The sequence below is a fragment of the Falco punctatus genome, assembly GCF_963210335.1.
Source record: "Falco punctatus genome assembly, chromosome: 10".
In the NCBI taxonomy this organism is placed as follows: Eukaryota; Metazoa; Chordata; class Aves; order Falconiformes; family Falconidae; genus Falco; species Falco punctatus.
The window spans coordinates 17,336,180-17,360,428 of NC_137590.1; the positions used below are offsets into that span (position 1 = coordinate 17,336,180).

Below are 24,249 nucleotides of genomic sequence, written 5' to 3' on the forward strand. Positions count from 1 at the left end.
CCTAAGCCTCGCCAGCTCCTGCAACGCCTTCCCCAGAGCTGCTTTCCTCATGCCCTGAGAAAAACCTTAGCTTCTGCAGGAGCAGAGTTTTCCCAGAAGCACCCCGAGGCGGTGCCTCCCCAAAACGCAGCTGGGCTCAGCTCTCCTTGGGCCCCCCTTTCCTCTCCCTGTTGTGAGGCAGGAGGGAAGGCCAAGACACTGGAGGACGGGAGCTCTTCAGGGGCTCCTCTGTCCCCAGACGCTAAACAAAGCACACACATGCCCACCAGGGCGGCTCATTAAATATCCTTTTATTCCTCATTTTTAAAATGGCTAATAATAATAATTAAAAAACAATGGCATGGCTCTGCAGAGGCCTCGGGAGACATATTGCCGTAGAGAAAGAGTCAAGTAGTGCCTGAAGTTTTGCAGGCCCCTGCATGGGGTGGTTTGCCCGGGCAGGGGTGGGGGGACAGGGAGCACTGGGCTCCTTGGCTGCATTTTTTGTTTTTGGCATGTGATGAGAAAATATTGCTTTATGGGGATGTACCCCGCTGGCCTTCCTCTTCCCCAAACGGAAATAAAACCAACTGTGTGACAGTGAAAAAACCCTATCAGACCCATTTTAAAAATTAAAAAAAGCAACAAAAATAACACACGCACCCCAGCCCCCTCCCAACCAACACAAACCCTGGAGAAACATAAAAAGGGTGAAAACCGCAAGTGGGGAAAGACTGGAGCCCATGAGTGCTTCTCTGCACCTGCCGGCACCTGCGGTGCCAGCTGGTGGTTGGATTTGGGGGTGTGCAGGGAAGGGGCTGCCCCTCCACCCTTCCTCCCTGTGCTGTGAGGCCCCAGGCAGGGTGGGCTGGGGGCTTCACAAGTGAAGAACTGGGAAGGAGAGTGTCCTCGGCTGAAAGCACCTTGGCCTTCGACAGGGGCCGGGGGGGGTGGTGTGTCAGGGCACCCCAGGGGGGCACCTGCCAGCCCACGGCCCTGCCCACCCCGGGTGGGAGAGCAATGCCAGGCCCCTGCCCCAGCTCATGCCAGGAATGCAGAGGGTGGCCCCGACCCTGCGTGAGGGATGGGACAAGGTGGGGGCCGGGCCCCAGGCAGGGAACGGGCAGTTTCTTCCGCTCTCTGGGTAAGATATATAATTTCTGCTTTTTTTTTTTTTAATATTTATATTTATATATATAGATATTTATATATACACACACCTGGTAACTCAGAAAGAGAAAAAAAAAATAGAATCCGTAACAATAATAATAAAAAAAAGTATTCTGGTTTAAAAACAATCCATTCCTACCACGCTAGGCGAGCGGTTGATTGCACAAGGCCCACAAGTGGCTGGCACAGCTGCGGTGCTGCCAGGCACGAGGCTGCAGGGGTGGCCCCCGAGCCCGGCCAGGCACCTGCCGGCAGCAGTCCTCGGCAGGTGGAGGACGAGCAGCCCCGCTCGGGTCTGTGTCAGCCCACCAAGTCCCGGGGCGGGGTGGAGAAAGAGAAAAGCGGCGGGGGCCGCTGGCCCGTTGCCCCCTGGCCCTGCTCTCCCTGGAGTCCACAGAGCGTCCGGCCACGTGTCGTCCCTCGGGGGCCGGTGGGTGCCAGCCTGGGAGGAGGTGAGGGGGCGAGCGGCTCTGCCCCTCATACTGAGATCTCGTAGGTGGTCCCCCCCACGCCGGAGACCTTCTTGACTCCCCCACGAGTGGGGCTACTGAGGGGCACCTGCCCCGGGCCCGGGGGGGCCGAGCCCAGGCTCTTGGGCTGCCCATTGGACTTGCTGTAGGCTGTTCTCATCTGCACCTCGTCCCTGGGGAGGCAAGGAAGGATGAACATGGGGTGTGAGGAGGGGGAGGGAGCGCGGCACCGCGGGGAGGGCTTGAAGCCAGGGGGGAAGGATAGGACTGCAGGGCTGCTGTCACCCGGGGGAGGGACCCCAGCATCCCAGCAGCCACAGTCCTGCCCTCCCCGGGGACCTCCAGCACCCACAGCTGCCCCAGCTCCCAGAGAGACCTGTGGGGTGGCCCGGGGTGGGGCCAGCTCTGCTCTGGGGGGAGGAGGAGGAGGAGGAGGAGGAAGGCAGGCGAGGAGGAGGAGGAGGAGGAGGGGGAAGGCAGGCGAGGAGGAGAGTTTCCCTCGCCCTTCTCTAAGCTAGGTGTAGCATCACTTCCCGGTGAGGGTGTTTCACTGTCCCAGGGTGCTGGTGCAGGGGAAGGAGGGCTGGAGGGGGCACAGGTGGGGAGGGGGTGTGATGGGCAGTTGGCTCCCCCCAGGGCAAGGGCCCCCCCATCTGTGGGGCTGCAGACCACGCTGTGTGTGAGGTGGCCACTCCGGTACTTACTTTGGTGCCAGTAAGGGCTGCAAGGCCACCTCCTCCGTCTCGGGGACGCTGGCCTGAGACGCTGGTTTTTGGCTGCTGTAAGACACGGATTTTCCCAGGTGGGGGGCGGCGGGCTGGTCAGGGGAGCCCAGGGAGCGCACTCGGAGCGCGTGGGGGGGCTCGGGCTTGCCAAAGCGGGGTGGGGCCGGGCGGGTGAGCGGATTCTTGCCCAGGGGCGAGCGCTTCGAATCGTCCGAGGAAGAGCTGGTGCGGGGGGCGTTGCTGGAGCCTGGTGTCGACTGGATGCCCGAGTCCACCAGCCCCACGTCCTCCTCCCTGCCCGGTGCCGGTGGCTGCTGCAGCAGCTTCTCCCGCTCCTGAATGGAGGCCACGATGTGGCGGGAGAGATTGTCATAGCGCACGGGCGAGGGCTCGCGGGGCGGTGCGTGCTTGGGGGAGACGGCGCTGGCGAAGCGGCCGTGGAGGTCGGTCTCTCTCTGCTGGGCGATGCGGGCTGAGAGGAAGGGCGAGGTGTAGCCCACCGGCGGGTCGGGCTCTGGGCCCGCCTGCACCGACTCGAAATCAGGGCTGTCGGAGGGCGTGAGCAGGCTGTCATACGACAGGCTGCCATTGCGCGTCTGGTTCACTAGGCTCTTGTAGGAGGTGGAAGTGGTGCCCTCTGAGCGGATGGACTGGAGGTGGCCCATCTCAAAGCCCGTGCCCTGGGCCGACTTGAGGCTGGAGGAGCGGGAGCCGCTGGAGAGCGGGTCGAAGTGAAAGCTCTTGCCGAAGGTGGGTGAGCGGAAGCTCTCGGGCTCCAGGCTGGGCTCTGAGCGGTAGCTGGGCTTGCGGCTGCTCTCACAGATGGAGTTGGGCTCCTTCAGGCTATTCACGCGGCTCAGCTGAGGGGCAGACACACAGCAGTCACCCACAGAAAGATGGAGCCCTGGCAAAGCTCCCAGTGCCCACTCCAAACTCTCCCCCAACCAGGTGGCATCCCCTCGAGGCCAGGTTCCCCCCTTGTCGGGCTGGGCAGTGGGCGCAGCCTTACCTTGGCACTGGTGGAGTGGGGCAAAGCTGCTGAGCTGCTGCTGCTGCTATAGCCAGGCCGGTACTTGTACATGGTGGGAGTGGGGGGGCTGTCCTTGCCTAGCAAGCTGCTGTCTGCAGGCAGGGGAAGAAAGAAAGATGCTCAGAAACGTGGCAGCTCCCCGGGGAAGGAGTGGTGTGCAGAGCCCTGCCCTCCCTTCCCAAGAACCGGCTCTGAGCCTGTGAGGCAGACAGACCAGGGGGGTGGACGCAGAGAGAGGGATGGGCTGTAGGAGAGGCGCACCAGGGGCAGATGAAAACGGAGTGGGATGGAAAATGTGTCCCCGTGGCAATGCATTTTGGGCCAGCACTTCCCTGCCCCTACAGCAGGCTGGGTGACACCCTGGGGTCAGCAGGGTGTGCACACAGAGGGGTCAGCGGGTGCCTGAGCACACTGTGGACCTGCTGGCTGGTCACCCCGCTGACACACACGCCACAGCCCTTCTCCAGGCAGCAGGGCTGGGCAGTGCTGCAGCCCCGACAGGGGGACGGGGAGAGCAGCAGAGGCTTTCAGCCCGCTGCGGGAAGCGGCTGCTTCCAAGCTCTGCCCTTCACATCCCACCTCTGTTGCAGGCAGCTCCAAATGCTGCTTTGATGATGCTCAGGCAAGCGGGGAAAGCAAGTCACGCAGGCTGCCACAAACATGCTCTCTGCCGCCAAGCCAGGCCGGCCACTCCTTTGCCTCCTTCATCCTGGCGATGCTCCTGTGCCTGCCTGATGCAGGGCAGCCTGCAAGCCTGCCTGTCACAGGCCACCAACAGCACTCTGGACAAGCACCACGCTGTCTCGGCTTGGCCTCCTGCTCCTCTCTGACAGAGCAGAGCTGGCTGTAAGCATCCCGCAGGCTTCTCCGGTGCAAGGGGCCACACAGACCAGCCCAGAAATATGAGCACGTCCTGCCCCACAACACGGTGCTGCTGATGTCCTTCGGGTCTGCCCTGCAGCCTGTTCCACCTACAGCCCTGGCTCCTGGTCTGCCTGGCACAGCCCTGGGCTCCCCTCCCAGCGGCTGCCTGGGACCCTGCATGCCTTCCTTACCCTCGTTGGTGGCCAGGGTTAAGTGTGTCCTCAGGCCCGTGTAGCGGCTGAGGTCTGGCTTAGGTGGGGGTGGCGGCTCGGCGTCAGCAGACTGGCTCTCTGTCACCTCCAGGCTTCCTTTGGACTGCAGAGACAAAGCGCAGAGGGAGGATCAGAGGGGTACCGAGACCTCAGCCCTCTCCTCGGCAGGCAGGGAGCAGGCGGCAACACCGTGGGGACTCTCGCTGCCTCCCGGGCCATCTGACATACTGAGCACTTGAAGGTGGCATGTGCCTCGGGTGCTGGGAGGTGCTGAGGAGCAGGGAGCTCCAAAGGATGCTGCAAGGGGGAAGGAAAGGATGAGGAAAGGCAACGGAGGGTGCAAAGCCTCATGTGGTCGCTGCCGCATGGGAGGGACATGGTTTCTGTCCCTTGGGGACACAGAACAAGATGACACGGAGGGGGATGGGGAACGTGACAAGGCTCACTCGGTTCTTTACTCACGGATGCAGGCTTGCACCCCTGGGCTCCGTGGAATGCCCCAACGCAGGGAGCACTAATCCCCACCTTCCTCACCTTCGTCCTCTTCAGCTCTGTCTGGATACCGTTGTCCATGATCTTGACAGTGATCTGACCGTCTGACACCTCGGGCCGCAAGAAGGGGGGTCTCACCAGCACCGTCTGCTCAGCCTTCGGGCGCCCGAGGTACCTAGGGAGAGGGGCAGAAGGAAGCTCAAGGCCTGGAGCTAGGGACAGGGCAGTTTGCTCCGACGCTGCAGGGCTAGCGGGGCACAGCGGTGCTGTGCCAGGCTCACCTGGGGGCCGGGGAGCTGCAGAGGACCCGGCTGACATTCTTACAGCAACCGTTGGTGAAGGGGTTGACACCACCACGGAACTTGCCCGTCACCTGCGGGATGAGGAGCATCGCAGCGTTACCGGGGTGGACAGGGACCTCGGCAGTGGGGGGTGTCTCCACTCCAGCCAGCCAGGTCAGGTTGCTCAGGGTTTGTCCAGCTCACTCATGACAGTCTCCAGGGATGGAGATACTCTGAGACGCTCCCCCTTTTCCAGGTCCCTGTTTCAGTGTTCAACTACCCTCGAGGGGCAAAAGCCCTTCCCCAACGTCTAACTGGAAGCTGCCTCGTTAGCTGTGCCCATCGCCTCTTGCCCCCCTGCAAAGAGCCTGTCCAGCTCCATCCTCTCTGCAGCCACCCCCAACAGCCGCAGTAAAGATCCCCCGTCTTCAGGCTGCACAGACGAGGTGCTCTCAGCCTCCCCTCGCAGACATCTCGTGCTCTACCCCCCACCCAGCTCAGTGGCTTTCCCCTGCCTCAGCCCACCCTGTCCACATCTGTCTTGTCCCAGGGAGCCTCAAAACTCCCGGCCCTGGCATCAGCCCCGCAGCCATACCTGTTCGTTGGTAGTACGGCCCCTCGCCACGAGCACCACGTGGAACCCCGTAAGGCCAGCGACGGGGATGAAGAACAGGCCGGCCACGCACATCACCACCATGCTGTCAGCAGCCAGCTAAGGAAGAGCCACAGCCCTGCTCCACAGCACACTGTCCCCAGCCCCGCCAAGGCCCTCCCACCTTGGCCCCGCTCCTGTGGCCTCACAGAGGATACGTGACCGCCATGCGGACGCCAGAGAGCTCCTCCACCTGGTAGAGGACATAGAGCAGGCCGAAGCCAAACACTCCCATGATGTGCGTGGTGAGCGACAGCAAGAAGAGGAAGAAGTAACGGTAATTGCGCCGCCCGATGCAGTTGTTGACCCAGGGACAGTGATGGTCGAACTCCTGTCGGTGGGGAGAAGACAGGGTGAGGGGCTGCCTGGGCTTCCTGCCTGCACTATGTGTTAAACTCTGCACGGAAACAGAGAGGAATCGAGACCCAGCAGCTCCTCACCTCCACACAGTTGTCACAGACGCTGCAGTGGGAGCACCGTGGCGGCCGGTAGAAGCGGCAGGTTGCACACCATTTCATGCGCACCTGAATGCCCTTGATCTCCACCGTCTTGTAGAGCGGAGCTCGGAAGTCATCCTCCTTGTCCTCGTCCTCCTCAGCTGATGGGGAAACCCCAGCGCAGCCACATGTCAGGGCAGGGGGGAAGGCAACGCCAGGGCCCAGCCAGCCTCCTGCCCTCCTGAGCTGGAGGTGCCCGGCATCGCCCTCCGCTGTCACCAGGTCCATCTCACCTGGCACAGGGACCAGCCACGGACCCCTAAAAACGTGGGGGTTGGGTGGGTGCGTGCCTCCCAGACTCTGCCCCAAAACCACGGCACCCACATGGGGTGCCAGGATTTACACTCCCTCCACCACGTGGTCCTACAGGCTGGGTGCTGAACCCAGAGCTACCTTCCCCGTAGCGTGTGTCACCACCCGATCCCACCCGGCACGGGCAAGGAGGGCTTTCCTCATGGCTTCTGGGATTAGGTAGTCCTCTTTGCCTGGGAGGAAGGAGACAGCTCTATCTGAGACATTTCCCCAGCAGAGCCAGACTCACCTCGTGGGAATATGCCTGGGTCCATGAAGGTGGCCATGCTGAAGTTGGCCAGCACAAAGAGGAAGACGACAGCATTGTAGACAGGAATGACTGGGGAGATGTACAGACTGAGCCCCGGGCACCTGCAGGCACAGAAGCGGTGAGACACCCAGGCCTCGCCCCATGGGTCACTCCTCCAGCGCCTCCCACTGCCTCTCACCTCCCCTCCCCACTGGTCCTGCCCCCCACACAGCCCCAGGCCAGTGTCACTGAGCTCTGACGGTGTCCCCAGGGAGAGCAAGGGCTGAGCGGGTGCCAGCTGCCCCCTCCGAGCCCCGTGCTCGGTGATGGCCTGGCTGGGAAGTCCATGTCCCCTGCTCTTGGGCTGCGTTCCCAGGCTCCGGCCCAGGCAGGGGGCTGCGCAGGTTCCCTGCCAAACAACTCTTCCTTTTGCTCTCACCCAGTGCCCTCCACTCCTGAACCGGAGCTGTAACCACGCCAGCTTGACCCGGGGTGTGTTCAGCCACGCTCCGCAGACCAGCCTAACGCCCAGCCCTGGGGGAGCAGCTGTGGGGGGCCCACTCCAGTAAACCAGCGGAGAGCAAAAACTGCACCCACAGCCCCAGAGGTCCTGTCAGCGCAGGACCCTGCTGCCACGGGGAGTGACGGCAGGCAGTGGGGAGGACAGGGTGAGCCGGGCTGACAGCACGGGAGGCACGTGGGAGGGATCCAGCCACAGGGGACCCGAGCGAGCGTCGCCCTCCACGTGTCACAGCAGGGAGCATGGGGACAGAGGGGACCCTGTGAGGGGATGCAAAACCAGCAGCAGCTCCAGTGCCTCCAGCACTGCTCCTGCTCCTCACAACCTGCAGTCGGTGCCCAGCCTGGAGACGAACTCCAGTGGCACATGGGGACCCCACCACTGTGCCAGCCTGCCCGGCCAGCACCCAGCTCCTCCATGGGAGCACAGCAAGGGAATCACCACCGTTCCCCACTGCCCTGGGCAGGCCGGGCTCCGGACAGCGGGCTTCCCCCTCAGAGGCGCCAGCGTAATACCCTAATCTGCTTTGCTGCTGGGAGTTTAATCCTGCAGATCTAGGACAGCATCTGTCCCTCTCTTCCCCCTGCAGCGATAAGTGCAGATGGATTTAGGCAGCAGGAGCAGAGAGGGGCAGAGCGCAGGGCCTGGCGGGCAGGGTGACATATGGTGCCAGCGCTGTAATCCCCTGCGGCCCCCGAGCAGGTAGAGGTGAAGGGGCAGGCGCTGGTCCCATCCCCTCCTCCACTGCTACCCGCTGGGACCCAGCCAAGGGGACAGGCCCCATCGCCCCCGAAGCAGCCCTTGTCCTTGTCATGGCAGCCCTGAAAGCCTCTGCAAGGCTCCAGCTGAGAATAAACCCTTGGCCCAGGGCTCTGCCCCCAGTTCAGCCCAGTCCAGAGCCAGCAGGGCCCTGAGTAAGGGCAGGGGGGGCACTGGCCCACACAGGGCAGCGTGCGAGGGGACAGGGGACCAAGGGGACAGTGCCAGGCGGAGGGCTGCCTCCAGGCAAGTGGCAGCCAGGAGATAAGGTGGGTCCGGGCTGGAAGAGCAGGCACACCTGCCTTGGCACCGACCTGGCAGCGGAGGAGGGAGAGGCGGGCACGGCACACCCAGGCACCAGGCATGGCTCCGTGCCCTGGCCCTTCCCTGTGCCAGGCGAGGGTGGGAAGCAGCAGCGGGACCTGCCCTGCACCGGCCAAGGAGAAGGCAGTGCCTGTCCCGACACAGCAATGAGGGCAAGAGGAGAGCAGGAGAGCAAACCCTCTTGACTTGACAAGACACTTGGCTAGCAGAGCACACCAGGAGCCAAGCTCTGCTCTACCAACCAGCACACTCCTCCTCCTCCTCCTCCTCCTCTCCTGGAGCAGGGCCCGGCACCACCATCCTCTGCAGCACCTCCAGGCCCCAGCCCTGCACCTGCAAAGCTGTCTTCTCCAAAACCTCTTCCGCCCCTCAGCCCACTCCTCTGTGCTGCTCAGAGCGAGCGCCTGGCTGGGGTGGGAGCCTCACCCTCCTGGGCACCCTGGGCAATGCCTCCCCGCCTCCACGTATCTGAGACAGCATCTCTCCACGTTTCACCAAGAGGTCTCCTCCAGGGCGGGGAGCGGCTCCTTCACAACCTGCACAGCACCGACCATGCCAGCTCTGCCTCCTGACGCAACTGGCCCTGCCGTCTCCTTCGGAAGCCAGCCAGCTGGATTCCCCGCAGAGCAGGCAGCACTGGCACAGCCAGGACGGTCTGGTCAGGAGGAGCAGTCTCCAATCTGTGCCTCAAAACTCTCGGAGAGCAGCCTTGGAGAGGTATGGGATGAACGCCACATTGCCACGCCAAGACCTGAGCAAGGCAACAACACGCTAGCCACTGTGAGCCCAGCTAGCCCAGTATGACCGGCATTGCTGGGAGCCACCACGGGACTGGAAGCCATGCCAGGAGCAAGGCACTCACGCCTAGCTCAGCTTCCTCCTCCCCTCCGACAAGCAGGCTGTGCCGGGGAGAGGGCTCGTCCCACCTGCCCCAGCACCCGGCTGCTGCTGGGGCTGCCCCCGGCCACCCACTGGAACAGCACTGGCAAGAAATGCTCAAGTGGTTTCAGGGGTTTGCAGAAAATGAAAGTCAGAAAGTCTCCCAGGCGAGAAAGCTTCCCAGTCTTGCAGAGGGAAACTGGTATTTGCAGCAGGGCAGGCAGCAAAGCAGGGAGGCAGCAGCCCCCAGTACTCACCTGGCAGCAGAAGTGCTGGGCAAGGAGCAAACCACCCATTCCCTGCAGCTTCCAGGGCCAGGGGCCGCGCTGGCGGTGCAGTTTCAAGGAGATAGCCCCCCCCTCCTCATCACCACCGCTGTCCCGGCCTTTGAGGGACCCAGCAGGGCTGCTCCCTGCCCTCCTGGCCCGGCAGCCTCTTTGAAGGGCACTTCTTTCCTCTCCTGCCCTGGGCATCGGACACGGGGAAGGTGGCCACTTGTAATGTCCCTTCGTCCCAAGGAAGGGCACAGCCAAGCACCCCGCACCACTGAGCTGAGCACTCCAGCTTGAGGGAGCCTCCTTAGCTCTGCTCCCTGCCCAGCTGCAGCGAGACTGCTGGAGGGAGAGGGGCAGGGGGGCTCAGATGAGCCTTAAAGATAGGGAAAGCCCTTCCAGGAACACCGAGTAATGAGCTGCTCTCTCTAGAAAGAGAAATCCCAGCCCAAATCTTTGCTTGAAAGGGATGGAGGGGAGCCAGGGAGACCCACTGCACACCAGCCATCCCTGCACAATGGAAATGCCAACAGCAAGGCTGAGCCAAACACGCAGCCCAGAGCCTTACAGACAGACCCTGGCAGGATAGGGGAAAGATAGCTGCTTCAGCAAAGGCTGGCAAAGCTCTGGGACAGGCAGAGGGAAGAACTGGCCCTCCAGCGGGAAGGGAATACCTCCCCCATCACCTCCCACGCTGCTGGGCACCGAGCCCTTCACAGGAGTGAGCAGCACAGCTCCCGGGGGCGGGGGGGGGGGTGGGCAGGATGGCAGCAAGCAGGTCCTCAGGGGCAAGAAAGACTGACCCTTTAGCTAAGAGAGCACCAGCAGACTCCAGACACCTTGGCACTGAGAAGGATGCAGCCACAGCTTTAAGGGGACAACCAATGGTGCCGATGGGTCAAACGGAGAAGACTTGCCTGGCGACACTGATCCCCCTGCCCTGGCAGTCCAGCTCTGCTCTGGGGGCTGCATATTCAGCTCCAGGTGGAGCAGAGGGCTCGCTGCAGCACGTCCTCCAAACCTGGCCTCTGGTTTTGGGTGGCTGCAAACCCTAAGGCAGGACTCTGACCACCCCAAGAGCCGACCTGCCAGCCAGCCTCCACAGCTGGATGAAAGACTGAACTTGGACCTTCAGAAGGGAGAACCGATCGGAGGAGCCGGTGTGGTGCCTCGGCGCCAGCTCACAATCCCTGTCCCGATCAGGTCTTGCCAGCTGCCTGCAACTGGCCAGGCAAGCTGCCAGGGGCTGCTCTGCACTCAGCGAACTTTACACTCTGAACAACCGGCCAGGGGTGCAATGCCACCCCCGGGTGGGATTTCACAGGCCAGGGCAAGCAGAACACCCTCCCCAGGGACCCACAGCTTACGCGGGAAGCCTCACGTTGAGCACTCCTGAGTCACAAGCACAAAGCCAGGGTCTCCTCCCCGGCACTCCCACGTGTGGTAGCCCACTGCCTGCCACCCTCCCAGCTCTCCCCACACCCAGGGAGGGAAAGAGAAATCCTCACCATACACAGACCACACATTACTCGAACCAAATCCGTGCTTGTGGCCTCAAACTCCAGGGATTCACCTCCCCGAGATCAACCACTAACCCCACCCCACGGGAGGGAACATGGTCCTTTGCAGCACAGGGAGCAAAGGTGGCTGCCGATCCCCAAGGGGAAACTTTATTATCAGAAGCACCGACGTGCTGCTGCCTTTTGCTCTCGCAGGCAGAGAGCGCAGGGCTGCAGACCCTGCCTTGATGCCGGCAGCAGCCGGGAAGCACGGGCTCCAGCTCCGCAGGAGAAGAGGAGGGAGGCTGCTCACCATCGTGGCTATGCAGGTCTCTGAGAACTCATCAAGTTCCCTCTCTAGATCGGGATGCAAAGCACACCCATCGCTAGAAGAGCTGTTGAGACTTGTCTCTGGCAGCGCATAAGAGAAATCGGGGAACCTCGGGCAAACTGAGTCACATCTGGTGGCAAAGAGCCCATCTCTGATCCAGTCGTAGCAGAAGTCCATCACTCTCCAACCTGACTTCTCCTCCCTTCCACAGGCTCCAAGCCACCCTGCAGCCCCTCATCCCCTGCCCTCCCCCCGAAGAAAGCCATCCTGAGGACACCTTCCCCACCCTGCCTGCATCCCTGGACTCTGACCCGCCACCGGGCCAGTGAGGAAGGGCTAGTGAGTGCCAGGGCTGGGCTCGCCCCGCTGCCTCTCCAGCTCCCGAAGGCCTTGCTGCAGACACGACCCCTGCTCACCCCGACGGTCACACAAGTGTGGCTCCAACTAGGAGCCTGCGTGCCACCATGTACCAGAGGCACCGCTGGCTCCAGGGACTGCCGCGTCCTGCCTTGGCATCCCCATCCTCCTGCCTCTCCTTTCCCTCTCCTCCAAGTCTTTACCTCCTCCCCTCTCTCCACCAGTGCCGGCAGAGGTGAGAGCTCCTTTCCCAAACGGATACAGCTCCCTTGCAGCCTCCCCAGCTGCAAGGACAGGAGGAAAATTCGGAGTCAGAGGTTTTACAGACAGATTCACCTGATTGCAAGAAACAGTTCATATTTTGCAGGCTTTTGTACAGCCCTAAAAGCCACACTGAGCTGTGGCCACGAGCAAGAGTGGAAGCAAATGGAAGGAGGAGGCTGGCTGATGGCACACTGGCCAGAGAGCCCCTGCCAAGGGCAGGCTGGGGGTCCTCCCTGCTCTGGAGGGGAAGGGGAGGCTGAGCACCCACCGTGCTAGGAGCAGGGACCAGTACAGGCCAGCAGCAGGGGGGAATGCAGGAATGCACAAACTGACCCCAAGGGGGAATTTCAGTCCTAAAGCAGCACCTGTCTGAGCCCCCAACAAGTCAGAGACCCCCACTCCTTCCAGAGGGAGGACAGGAACATTCCCTCTTCCCACCACCCACTCCCTTCAGCACAATCAGCCTCAGTTCATTTCAACTGCCACATGTTCTGCAGCATCTCCTAATTAAATTAATCAATTAAATAGAGTTCTTGGCCCAGAGATATAAATCCTGGGCCAGTGTGGATGGACCAAAAGGTGTCCAGCAGATGCGCTAGAAGTAACACAATTGGAACCTTGCAAGAGAGTTATGCCAAGCCCCATCTGCTCTCTGCCTGGGAGGAGGCCCCATGGGAGGTGTCCCAGAGCACCCCCCACCTCGCAACTTCCATTTCACTTCCCAAAGTACAAGCTTTAGGTCCAATGCTGGTGGCAGAACCTTCCCAAACAGGTCTGCAGCAAGCACACCAGGCATGGCAAGTGCTGTGGAGGGGGACAGGGACAGCCAGCGTCGAGGTCAGCCAGGCAGGAGGCTGGCAGCTGCTCTGCCCACCTTTCGCCAGGCAGGGAAGGGGGGCACAGTGATCCTCAGAAAACCAGTCCTATGGTTCACAGGCAGGTGGCAAACTGTGGAGTTGTTCTGTGTTGCTTCCATCCCACCCCAGCACCCGGGCAGACACTGCCCTCAGAGAACTGTAACATCGGGGAGTAACGCAACTCCCTTCCCACCGAATATCCCGTGTGAAAATGCACCGTGCTTTGCTGCTCTGCTGGAGATTTAATTTGATGTTTTAAAGTAGGTTAAATAACATCCACTGACCTACAATTAAGGCGACCCTGCCCAGGTGTTCCTGTTCTGAACAAACCTGCTCTGCAGCACTGGTGCCTGCTCCCGGTGATGCCTCGCGCCACTCCGCTCGCTGATAAGCACCGCTATCGGCTGCTGCGATAGCTTGCAGCCAGGTACTGTGGGCTTGGCCACAGCGGCAGGGACTGGGTTTGGGGGGACAGGGCTGCCCTGCCGTTCCCCACCCCCCTGCCCCGAAGCGCAGCGTGCAGCCCACCATGACAAAGCAGAGGCACGTCTGTCCCTGCAAGTCACGCTGTGTCGCGCACAGCTGCTCAGAGGACATCGCCCGCTCCCTCCTCTTCTCCTTCATCCCCCTGAAGTGGCAGCACACAGTCAGCCACTTCCTGCGTGTGTCTGACGCCTGAAGCAGCAAAACCTCCAGCCTCAGCACTGCCGGCAGCGCTGGCCTGATACACGTTCGGTGCCTCAGCGCGGGGACTGCTGCATGCTGCTGAGCGACACTGCCAGCTGCCTCCCGCCGCTGGAAGGAGTAAATCAAACTGTCCTTTAGTCGTCAAATTACTCTTTTATTGCCCGGTTGTTGCCAGGCGTTAAAAGCCACGGTGACCTTCCAACCACCGATGGCTCCATCCCAGGGAGCGACATCCGGACCTTCTGCCTCCAAGGAGAAGCTGCCTCCCGCGGCTCCGGCTAATCCCCAGCCCAGCCCCAGCAGTGAAACCCCTCAGCAGAGAAAGCTCTCGCCGGGGAGCAATGGAAGGTGCCCCGCCAGAGCAAGCCATCCCAGCGAGTGGGAGATGCTCTCCGGCAGCAGCAGGTGCATCTCCCTCTCTGCCTGGCCAGGGTCCCGCCAGAAGCAGCTCACAGTGAAGTGAAATAGTCAGTTAAACAGGGAGGAAAAAAGGGAGCCGAGGTCATCTCCTGCCTCCCTGGAGAGAGCTGGACAAACAGAGTGCCCCACACCTTCAGACCGGTGTGTGCTCTGCCCCTCCGCAGTGCTGGGGCAGGAGGAGTAAGCGATGGACCGAGATGGACTGGAGGGGGACAGGATTGAGGTGGGATGGATGGGAAGAGGACGGGAGGGATGGAGGGAGGCTCAAGAGGCAAAGCAGAGCCGAAGGCAGCTGGCTGGCTGGAGGGTGCCACAAAGCAGGCACCCTGCCTGAGGGTATGCAGGCAGCAGTCACCCACTGCCTTCCTCTCCCCTGCCTGGGACAGTGGCTGCCCACGTCCCAGGCCAGCAACCAGCACATCTCTGAACCGCCACAAGCACCCTGCGCCCTCCGTCCAGAGCCACTATCAAGCCTTCCAACGTGGGAGCACAAAGAAACACCCATCTTACCTGCGATCTCTCTGCTGTCCCCCCAAAACATATCCCCCCGCAGAGCCTGGCCCCAGGAACACAGCGCAGGGCTCAGCAGCCCGGCCTGGCCGCCGTGCTCCAGCGCTCCTGCCCAGCACACGCGTGCCTCAGCACCCGCCCAGGGGCGTGCAGGCAGCTCCCTGCCAGGGGCTCAGTGCCTGAGACCCTGCCTGCCTGTCGCCAACCCAGAACTGGCACAGCTCGGGCCCGAGCGAGGTTGTAAGCTATTTGTCAGCCAGGAAGGGAAAACGTTAACTTAAGCAGCAGCCCTACCCCTCTCCCGGCCCAGGGAGATCCCCACAGTACAGCCTGGCCCCCGCCAGTAACCGATACCATTTTATACCCTGGCTTTTCCCCACTGGCTCCAAGGCCAACACAGGTGTCTGCCTCGGGCCCCAGAGACACACCGGCAGGCCACCTCCTTTGGGTCCTCTCCAAAGATACCAAACCCTCATTTCCTCAGGGCAAGGCTGACATCAGCAGCAGTGAGAGATCCACGCAGGGGTCAGAGTACTTCTCCTTGAACTTTCCTTTGCAGCTCACAAATCAGTTACGAAACTCTAAAAATAACATAGAGCCTGCCCCAGTCTACCAAACCACTTGACTTTGCTCCAAAGGAGAAAAATTATCTATGCCATTTTCCACCTACAGGTCACAAACTAATTCCCAGCCTGGCTGATTTGCCAGAGAGTGGCCAGTGAGACGAACGAGTTGTGCAAACACCCAAAGACAGAAGAGGAGCGGCTGCCAGGAACTGGAGCTGAGCGATGGCACAGCGCCTTGCCGGGATCCACCGTGCCCCGCTTCCTCTGGCTCACCTCACAGCAAAACCGAGAGAAACACATCCAGCTTGAATCGCTCCGATGGACTGCAGGGCTACGCCATCGTCCATCCTTTAGCACCCAGAGCACAATATCCCCCCTTTAGTCCGGCAAGAAGTCACAGCTCCTCTCCCAGATAACCCTCATGTGGGCTCTGCCCCCGAGACCCCACGGCACTGCAGGGAAGGGGGTGGGACGCCGGGTTGCCCTTCACCCTCCCCGCTGTTTGGCCGAGTAGCTGGGACTCACGTGAAGGCAAAGAAGAGGGTGGTGGCTCCCACTAGGAAGATGGCAGCAGCTGAGACCGGGACGTATTTGCTGGGTTTGAATCTCTTTCCAGATGCTGCTGGCATGTTGGAGCTGTGGTGGGGGATCCGCCCCGCAGCATAGCCCAGGCCCAGCGGGAGTCAGAGCAGAGCAAGACGAGAAGGGGAGGGGGATGGGGGCGAACTGCTACCCAGCCTCCACGCCTGCTCCCAGGGTGAGCTCTGCAGCAGACAGCCCACAGAAGTCCCTGTCGGTCCCCAGGAGAGGAGTCCACACTACGCTCTGCTCTGCAATAGTTCACAGGCACAGGGATGGAGGTTTAAAAACATAAAAAATTCAGAACAGAGACCCAGACTTGGGTTTAAAGCAACCGTTGGGGGCAGGAATGCAAAGAGTCTTTATGAGCTTCCCTCAGCCTGCAAAAAGCAGGTCCCCACACGGCCGATGCCAGCAGCCAGGCTCTGAGGGGGAAGGAAGCCTTCCAGGCTTGGGCAAGGGGCTGAGCGTGACGTGCCGGGTGAGGAGCTGGGCGCACCTTTGCACCCAGCGGGCACCCTGGGAAAGAGCAAGATATTGGTAAACTTCTTGCCAAAAAGCCACTTCTCCTTTTTAATCTGCCCTCTGATACGCTGCAGCCCCCTCCGGTTGCTGCACGCGAGGAGGGGTTTGTCTGGCAAGCAATCTGCCAGCTTCCTCACAGCGCTGCTGTGCTTCCTCCTCCTCCTCCTCCCCCTCGCTGGAGGGGGTCACAAAAACACTCTCCCTGATTTCACTGGGTTGCGGGACTGGCCGGCTGGCGGTGGCCGTTTAATTTTATTTATTTATCTCTTGATGGTTAAAGCTGAGGAACAGCTGGTGCGAGGTTGAGCTGTAAATCCTTTCTTTGCAAGGGGGGTGGGAGGGAAAGGTCCAGTGGATGGTAATTTTTGTCCTCTTCCTACTTGTTCCTTTCTCCTGACCCCCCAGGCCTTTCCACAGGCTTAGTATCCACTCCGTGGTTGGGCATCGACAGGAATTTCATTAAATCTTTTCTGTGGCAACATTTCCAAGCTGTATGGGTAGGTTAACAGAGAGATCTGCAGAGAGATCTGGAGGAGAGCTTTCAGGGCACGGTTTTACAAGCCCAGGAGACAACCGATGGTGAAAACGGTGCTGAATAGGTCTGTCTCAGCCATCGCCCAAGCGGTGCAGGGAACAGATCTCAGTTTGTTCCAAATTGCTCCATTTTTAACTCCCCTTCCTTCACTAAAATTCTTCTTCATTAATCCATTTGTCTTTAAAAAAAACTATATAAAATCATTGAAACTTGACATCTGGTAGGCCACACCTAGGAAAAAAAAAAAAAAAGTAAGAAATTAACAAGGCAAAAGAAGAGGCACAGTCATATCAAAACAGTCACTAAAGCAACACCGAGCTCCCCCCAGGACACGGAGGCAGGCATTTAGTGAAGGATGGAAACAGCGCCTGGTAGATTTAAAAGCCTGTTGGCAAGTCCCAAATCAGGAACACGCCAATCTCTGAGCCCAGCTCTGACGCCCAACGACGCCATAGCCCCAGGCCAATCACCTAACATCAGCATCCCTTTACACATCTGCAAAACTGGAGTAATGACCATGCTGTGGAAGCTGTGATTAGCCAAGTGAGCCTGGCCGCAGCCTGACATCTCCCTTCCTACCCCAAGGCCCCACAGCGCTGGCTGCAGAGAAAGCCGAGCCACCTAACCCATCTGAGACCGCCTGAGAAATCCATGCCGAGCCCTGAGCAAGGTGAGGGACCCTACGAGCTCTTGCCTTTCCGCAGTTATAGCTTTGAGTCCAATCTCTAGAGAACAGCGGTTCCCTTGAGGTGAGGGGGCTGATCAGAGGTTTGGAGACTTAATAATAGGAGGGTGGAGACTGCAGAAAGAAAAGACAGCCAGGAATCTCATCCCATTCCCCCGGAGGGTAGGACACGGGAGAGGTCCACAGAAAACACCAGTCCCTCGACCGGAGCAGGTACTCATAGCTCTGGCCAAAGGAGAGCTGGGTTCTCACTAGGTAGCCCCGACTGTTTCAGGGTGCCCTTGGGAACGTGTGACCCTTGGCCAACCACAAGGACGCAAGAGAAAGAGGCGCTGCAGAAAATGCGGAAAACCAAACCCTTCTGGAAACAGAAACAGGAGGCACCAACCTGCCCCAAACTCCAAATGCCCAAGAGCCTGCCGCAGCTCAGGGACGAGCTAGTCGCCGATGATGTTGCACTGACTATTACTGCTACAGCAACTGCTCCCCAGTTTGTCACCTGCTCTCTACTTTGCTGCCTCCTGGTTCCGTCACGAGGCCTCTCCTGCACTGCAGGTCCAAGTACAGAGCCCTAACGACTTACTTTCCCCTCCCAGTTTTCTCCTCTTCTACCTCTCAAAGTTTTTTTCGTCGGAGTGGACCGGGGAAATATCTAGTGCTGACTAAACACTGGTGAAGGTTGAGAGAATGGTGGCACAAAATTAAAGGCACATTTAATGACAGGAATATATTACAATTAAATCAGTTCAGTCACAAAACAAGGCGTCAGTCACTTTGGCTGACTAATGAAGAAACCGCTCCCACTGTGCAGCAGCTCTTCTTTTGCAGAAACGAAGCTCAACTTCTCAAACCACGTTCTTTTTGCCCTTGTGACCAAGAGGAAGCGCTGGACTGATGCTTGTGAGCCGGCTGGGGAAAGCTGCAGCCTCACCTGCTTCCAGCTCTCGGCCGCGGTGAGTTTAGGAGTCGCACCAGAGAAAACAGTGGTTTTCCCCAGCAGGCGCAGAGCTTCCTGCAGAGCAGCAGCTCCCCGGCCTCACTCTGCTCTCCAAGATATGATACTGAGCTTCGATGAGAGACGAGCACAAGCCCCAACACACACAATTCAGGAAAAAGCCCAACACCGGACAAAGGTGAACCCCGCAATGCCATCGCCCAGGGAGGGAGATGCTCGTCCTCTGAGCTGGCTGCGGCTGCAATACAGGCAAAGAGCATTTCTAGGGGCAGGTTACTCGGAAGTATAAAGATGACATCACTGCTAATTACTTTAGCAGAAGCAATCTGCTAACGCGCTCATCTGCTGTAACAGAACACCCCAGCTCTCTGAAAGGCTCCGCCATGAAAACAAAGCCACACCTCGAACTCAAACAGATACTGCCAAATTGAAGGAGTTTTTTCCTGTGGTATTCCTCCTCCGAAGATCTTCTCCACCCCCTTCCCCGCACAGCACAGTCAGCGTGCTCCTCATCAGGGCGAAGTGCTTCCCCAATGGTTGCCCCTGAAGCCCGAGCAGGTCCCGCTGGGTTCTGCCTCAGCTATTCCACCTGAGGACGAGGGAACGATGAATTCAAGTGCTCCAAGCCCTCACACAGGGTGATCCGGCACATCATGCCTCTGCAAAGGCCCGTGTGCCACCTCAGCTTAGCACAGAAATGAACACCAGGCAGTGCAGGAGCGAGGTCTTCATCAAATAAAGAATGTACGAGTTGAGATAATTGCTCGTGAGACAGTCAACCTGAACATGCACTAAGTGTGGGGGAGAAATCCCAAGCGCTGTCATTAGCGACACCCAAGCGAGATGCAATGCAAATATCATCCCTGGCTCCTTGCTGCCTTTGCCCAAGAATAACTCCACAACTCATCAAACCTACAGAAGGCTGCTGAGCCCATCCCGCCCGGCTCCCAGAGCCACCACGCAGCTCAGACTCCCTCCGCGTGCCCCACATGGTGCTGAGCCCCCCCGGAGCCTGACCACCCCAGCCCTGCTGCGCAGGCACAGCCTGCTGCCCTCTGAGCCCCCGGGCCGAGAGCAGGAAGCCGAGGCCAGGACGCCTGCATGCCCCAGCCACGAGGCAACAGGTCTCACCCTCCTACAGCTGGGAACATCCAGGTTGCCAAAGCCATCAAGGGTGCAGCACGGCACGGTGTGCCAGGATCTCTGCTGTGCAGTCTTCAGGGTATCCTCTTTTCTTTGGGCTGAACTACGTGGCTTACCTCATCTCACCCTGACTGTCCTTGCCGTTTACCCTAGCATCCAGGAGAAATGCAAGCAAAATCCACCCTGACTTCCCACAGATCATGCTGATTCAGGCCACGTTCACACAGATTCTCCCAGATACACACCTTCCTCCCTAGCCTTTCCCTCCTGCAGCCTACCTACCTCTGGTCTATCAAGACCTCTGTTCCAAACCCTTTGCCTCTCTGGCCGCTTCATCCCCATCCACAAAGGCCTCTCACAGACTTCTCTGCTCAGAAGAGTCCCCAGCTCATCGCGCTTACCTACGAGCTCTGCTCCTGCCTTCGATTTCTCTCCCTCTGCCACTTCCAGCCTGGCAACTCCTCCTTTCCAGCTCCTCCGGACCTGCCCTCAACTCAGCCCTACTCCTTCCTCCTGCAATCAAACTCTACTGAGTGTGTGCGTCACCAGTGACTGCCCCTTCCCTCTCCCTTGGGAATTCCACCTGTTTTTCCAATCCTAGCACCCCTTTTTCAGAGCATTTTCCTGGCTCCGCTTTGCTCAGCCACCTCCAGAACACTCTTCCCCAGTCTGAAGGGTTTCCCTCCACTCACACGAGGGACTGTGTCTGCTTCCCCTCATCTCCCTTCCTGGGGACTTCCTTTCATTTTTAATTCCTTCCCTCAGGACGTTTGCAAGCATGACTGCTGCCACCTTCCATTTCTTTCCGTCTGAGTCTCCTTTTCTTCAGGTAAGGCCTTGTAAAGTCTCATGCTAATCTCCTCTTCTTCCAGTGCTTGCTTCTCAAAGCCCCACGTTCCTCCTTTACTTCCTACCGTGCTTTCCACCCTGCTTTACTCAGTCTGCTACAAGCTCTCTTCTCTAGCAATCTACCCAGATGTAGCCTGAAGAGCTGGGTGCTTTGTGGCTCGATCTTTCTGGAGCATCAGACAGGACACGAAAACACGCTTCACCAAGCTCTCCCCACCTGTGCTGGGTTGGGGAAAACACATGTAACCAGCCCACAACATTCCTTCCTTATTTCAATGGCTGTCGATAACCACTGCAGCTCTTTGACGTGTTCCTACCCCTGGAAGGAGGAAACATGCACATCAACATTACAAGCTTTCCTTAAACACGCCACCTTTCACCACCGCCCGGGGACAGGTGTGTAATGGCACGGGGAGGAGAGAGTTCACTCTGTTACTGGTTCCTAAACACACGTCACTTCACTGCAATCCGCGGTTACCTGCCTGCCTACCCCAAACCAACCAAGTTTCCACAGCGCAGGTCAAACAGAAAACAATTCCTTCCACGTGAGGCAACTCCCAGACAGGGCAGATCCAGGATCGCACAAAGACAGGATGTGCTTTACCTGTACCCACTTTGTTTTGATTAACTACACCCAGGAGTTACAGGGAGAAGCCCGTTTGAGAGCTCACTGCTGTCCTCAGCCTCAGCACCCCTGGCCTCTCACCGCTGAGCCCAAGCAAGAAGGCCAGCCTGTGACCAAGGACCCCCCTTTCCTTCCTCCACAGGCTCCCTCTCCTAATTTTGTCATTGCACAATCAGCTCTCATCTACTGCTGAGATTTAAGACTCTAAAAACTAGCAGACAGAGCAAATGCATTCTCCAACCTGCCAGCCAGTGAACACAACTGAACCAGACCAAACATCTCATGCTGCAGACCACCAACACGGGAACATCACTCACCTCCGCCACCCTCCCTGTCTTCTGGCACAGAGAGGTGCCAATGGGATTGGAAATGGGCTGCAGCCAGCACCCCTCTGCTGCAGGGGGTCCCTGCGATCACAGAACACAGACAGCGAGAAGTCAAATGAGGATTTTTTTCAGCCCAGACAACAGGATTGGACATAGACTGCCAAGACGCAGACTGCAAGCTAAAAAGCAGAGCCATCACCATCAGATGGCTGGATGTCACAGGGAAAAGTAAACACTGAGACTCTGGCTGCAACACAAAGCCATGGGGTCCTCCCCACAGGAGACTGTTTTCTTATACCCCTGTACCACGTAGTAGAGTTCAGGCCTTAACTGTGCTCAGTGCTGTACCTGAATAGGAGCCCTTGCCTTAAGGAGGTGATTTGGTGACACTTTCCTGCTTTTAGTTCAAAAGCAGGATGCGCAGCAACACGTATCAGACGCTTTTGCTCTGCGGGGAAGTTTGGAAACCCGGCCAGAATGAGGCTTCCATGGCCGTCCTCCTGGCATCAGGCAAAATGGCCCACACCTCACACAACTGCACTTCTCTGCAGTTAGACATACAGGTTTTTTAAGGAGAATAAGATACAGAAAACGGACAAATAATTTATTGCGGCCAACAGCTAGAAGGCCGGCATCCACTCAGTGCTTATCTCCCAGCCTGGCTTAGACCACTCCCATCCTCCTTCCCCTGCCCATCTCACTGGTTTACACAGGATTAGCCCCATTTTAAGGACAAAGCAGGGAAGAACATAGTCTCATCCATCGCAGCTGTGTCTCACCCCATGCACTGTGGCAAGCGAGGCACAAATCCAGCCTCTTGCCATTGCATTATAAGACACATTGGCAACAGCAACCACGGGCACAGAGACAGATGTAAACGTCCCCAAACAGGCCTCTAAAACAGGAGTTAAAAGTTCTCCCGTCGGACCCTGTCAGCTCCACCTAATTACCACCTCCTCTGCCTCCAGTCGGGGCTTGTACCTTAGAAACCAACAAGAATAAAGTGCTCTGCTAAGAACAACTGCTGCCTCGACCGGAGCTAGTGAAGGTGATAATTAGATTAAGTCCACTAAGACACTCTAAGATCAACTCTCCTCATTTTGATCTAGACAAGGCTCTAGTCGTATTTTCCACCTGCCAAAAAAATAACCAGTAGCACCGAGTACAGAAAAGCCTGCTTCCCTAAACACACAAATTCAGATCTGTGCTGGAGCGAAAGCCGGCAGATCCAGGGAAACCACTTCCCAGGGAGTCACCAGGAAGGCGGCATGAGAAACACACGAGCAGCCAGCCGACTGTCTCCCAGATTGGTGAAACAAAGGGGGGGGGGGCTGCATGTCATGGGCTTTATTTCATCTCAGGGAGATGTGACCAAATGCACAGATGCACTAATTTGGGATTTACACACCCCAGGTCTAGAATTTGGGACTTCTGAGGAGAAGTCAGGTTGAACACCTGCCAGTGCAACCCATTACTCCGCCAAAATCGGGGAACACAACATGGAAACATGCCTGGAGGAGCAATTAGGCTTTGGGCACGTGGGACAGGGCTCTGTGGCCCGAGAGCAGGCGCTTAACTTCTGGTCCTTGGCAGGCCACAGAAGTTAAAGTGCGTACTTTCAGACACCAGGCTTTCAAAAACCAAAGTTATTCAGATTTCCTCAGCAGCACTGGGGACAGTCCCAGGTGCAGGTGTCTGTGCGAAGGCTCCCTGCGGCAGGCAGCGGCTGTTCCGCCCGCCCGGGCAGGAGGGAGCCGCCGGCCGCCCGGTGCTGCCTGCCCGGTAGCTAGGGCGTGGAGGCACAGGCGCTGGGAAGCAAGAGCAAGGCCAAAGCAGCACGGCAGCAACCTCCGCTGGCCGCGGGGGCTGCGCCTGACGGCCCCCCCGCGGCAACGGGCCCCGTGTAAAGACGCTCGCAGGCCTCAGGGGGCTTCTGCCCTCCCAGCCCCGCACCGCTGCCCTGAGGGCGGCCCGCCCGGGCCGGGGGGCGGCGGGCGGGCGGAGGGCACGGCGGGAAGGGGCAGGAGGCAGCAGAGCTCCCGCCCGGGCGGTACCTCGGAGGGTCGGGCAGGGCCGGACTACGCGAAGTGGCAGGCGCGGCCGTGCGGAACGGCGCTGCGGGGACGCGGGCGCCAGTACCGGGGGCGGCCGGAGGGACCGGCCAGCGGGGGTGCCCGGGGCCGAGCCCTCCCCTCGGCGGGGCGGGGCAGGGCCGATCCCCGCGCCGGTGCCGGAGACGGGCGGGGAGGCTGACCGCCGGGGTCCCGGGCGAGCACGGCGCGGAGCCGGGGGGCTCAACCGGGGCAGGGCCCGGGCCGCGCACGGTGCCGTCGGCACACGGGAAGCAGCCGCCGGAGCGGAGCGGGCCGGCGAGGCCTGCAGCGGGCGGGCGGGGGCGGGCGGGGAGCCAGGCCCCGGGGAGGGGCGCGGGAGACCGGCCGGCTGAGGAGGGGGCGGCCAGGCCTGCGCGGCTGAGCCGGGGCCGGAAGCGGTGAGACGGGGCGGCGGAACGGGGCAGGGGGCAGCGTCCCACGTGACTCACCGGCGGCGGCGGCAGCGAGAGGCCGCGACGAACGCTCCCGGGCACGGACCGTGGCCGCACTAGGCGGCTGGGCACGACGTCACGGCCGCGCCTGCGCACCGCCCGCCGCCGCGCGCGCCCCCGCCGCCGCCTCTCATTGGCCGCCGTGCGGGGAGCCGCCGGGGAAGGACGGTGCGCATGCGCCTGAGCCCGGCGGGAGGGTGCGCGCATGCGCTACAGGGGGGCGGGACCACGCACAGCTCCTCGGCGTGGGAAGACGCGTGCGCGGAACGTACCACGTCGCGGAGCGAGGGGGACGGGGGCCGCGCCACGGCGCTGCGCACTGCT

At 59.8% G+C, this 24,249-nt stretch overlaps 1 protein-coding gene across 5 annotated transcripts; it reads right to left on the reverse strand.

The window, feature by feature from the left end:
• Positions 1-275: 275 nt before the first annotated feature.
• Positions 276-24,226, reverse strand: ZDHHC5 (zDHHC palmitoyltransferase 5). Of its 5 annotated transcripts, none has more exons than XM_080404479.1 (13): positions 23,923-24,226; positions 15,684-17,028; positions 6,914-7,035; positions 6,316-6,473; positions 6,034-6,206; positions 5,819-5,921; positions 5,224-5,315; positions 4,985-5,117; positions 4,679-4,747; positions 4,430-4,553; positions 3,354-3,466; positions 2,324-3,204; positions 276-1,792 (listed from the first exon to the last, which is right to left on the reverse strand). In XM_080404479.1, exons 2-13 carry the CDS (start codon positions 15,785-15,787, stop codon positions 1,627-1,629), a joined length of 2,238 nt encoding a protein of 745 aa, XP_080260605.1. In that variant the 5' UTR covers positions 15,788-17,028; positions 23,923-24,226; the 3' UTR covers positions 276-1,626. The 5 variants fall into 5 exon arrangements, with proteins under 5 accessions (XP_080260605.1, XP_080260604.1, XP_080260607.1 ...); XM_080404478.1 differs by adding an exon at positions 21,372-21,461 and having other exon boundaries at positions 4,679-5,117; XM_080404481.1 differs by lacking the exon at positions 4,679-4,747.
• Positions 24,227-24,249: the final 23 nt, after the last annotated feature.

Excerpts from the sequence above, each read along its gene's own strand:
- ZDHHC5 (XM_080404477.1), bottom strand. The coding sequence starts at position 15,787 with ATGCCAGCAGCATCTGGAAAGAGATTCAAACCCAGCAAATACGTCCCG. Across the intron at positions 7,036-15,683 it reads ACCCTCTTCTTTGCCTTCAC|GTGCCCGGGGCTCAGTCTGT; the intron begins GTGAGTCCCAGC and ends CTGTGCCTGCAG. Across the intron at positions 4,554-4,678 it reads ATGCCACCTTCAAGTGCTCA|TCCAAAGGAAGCCTGGAGGT; the intron begins GTATGTCAGATG and ends TTGTCTCTGCAG.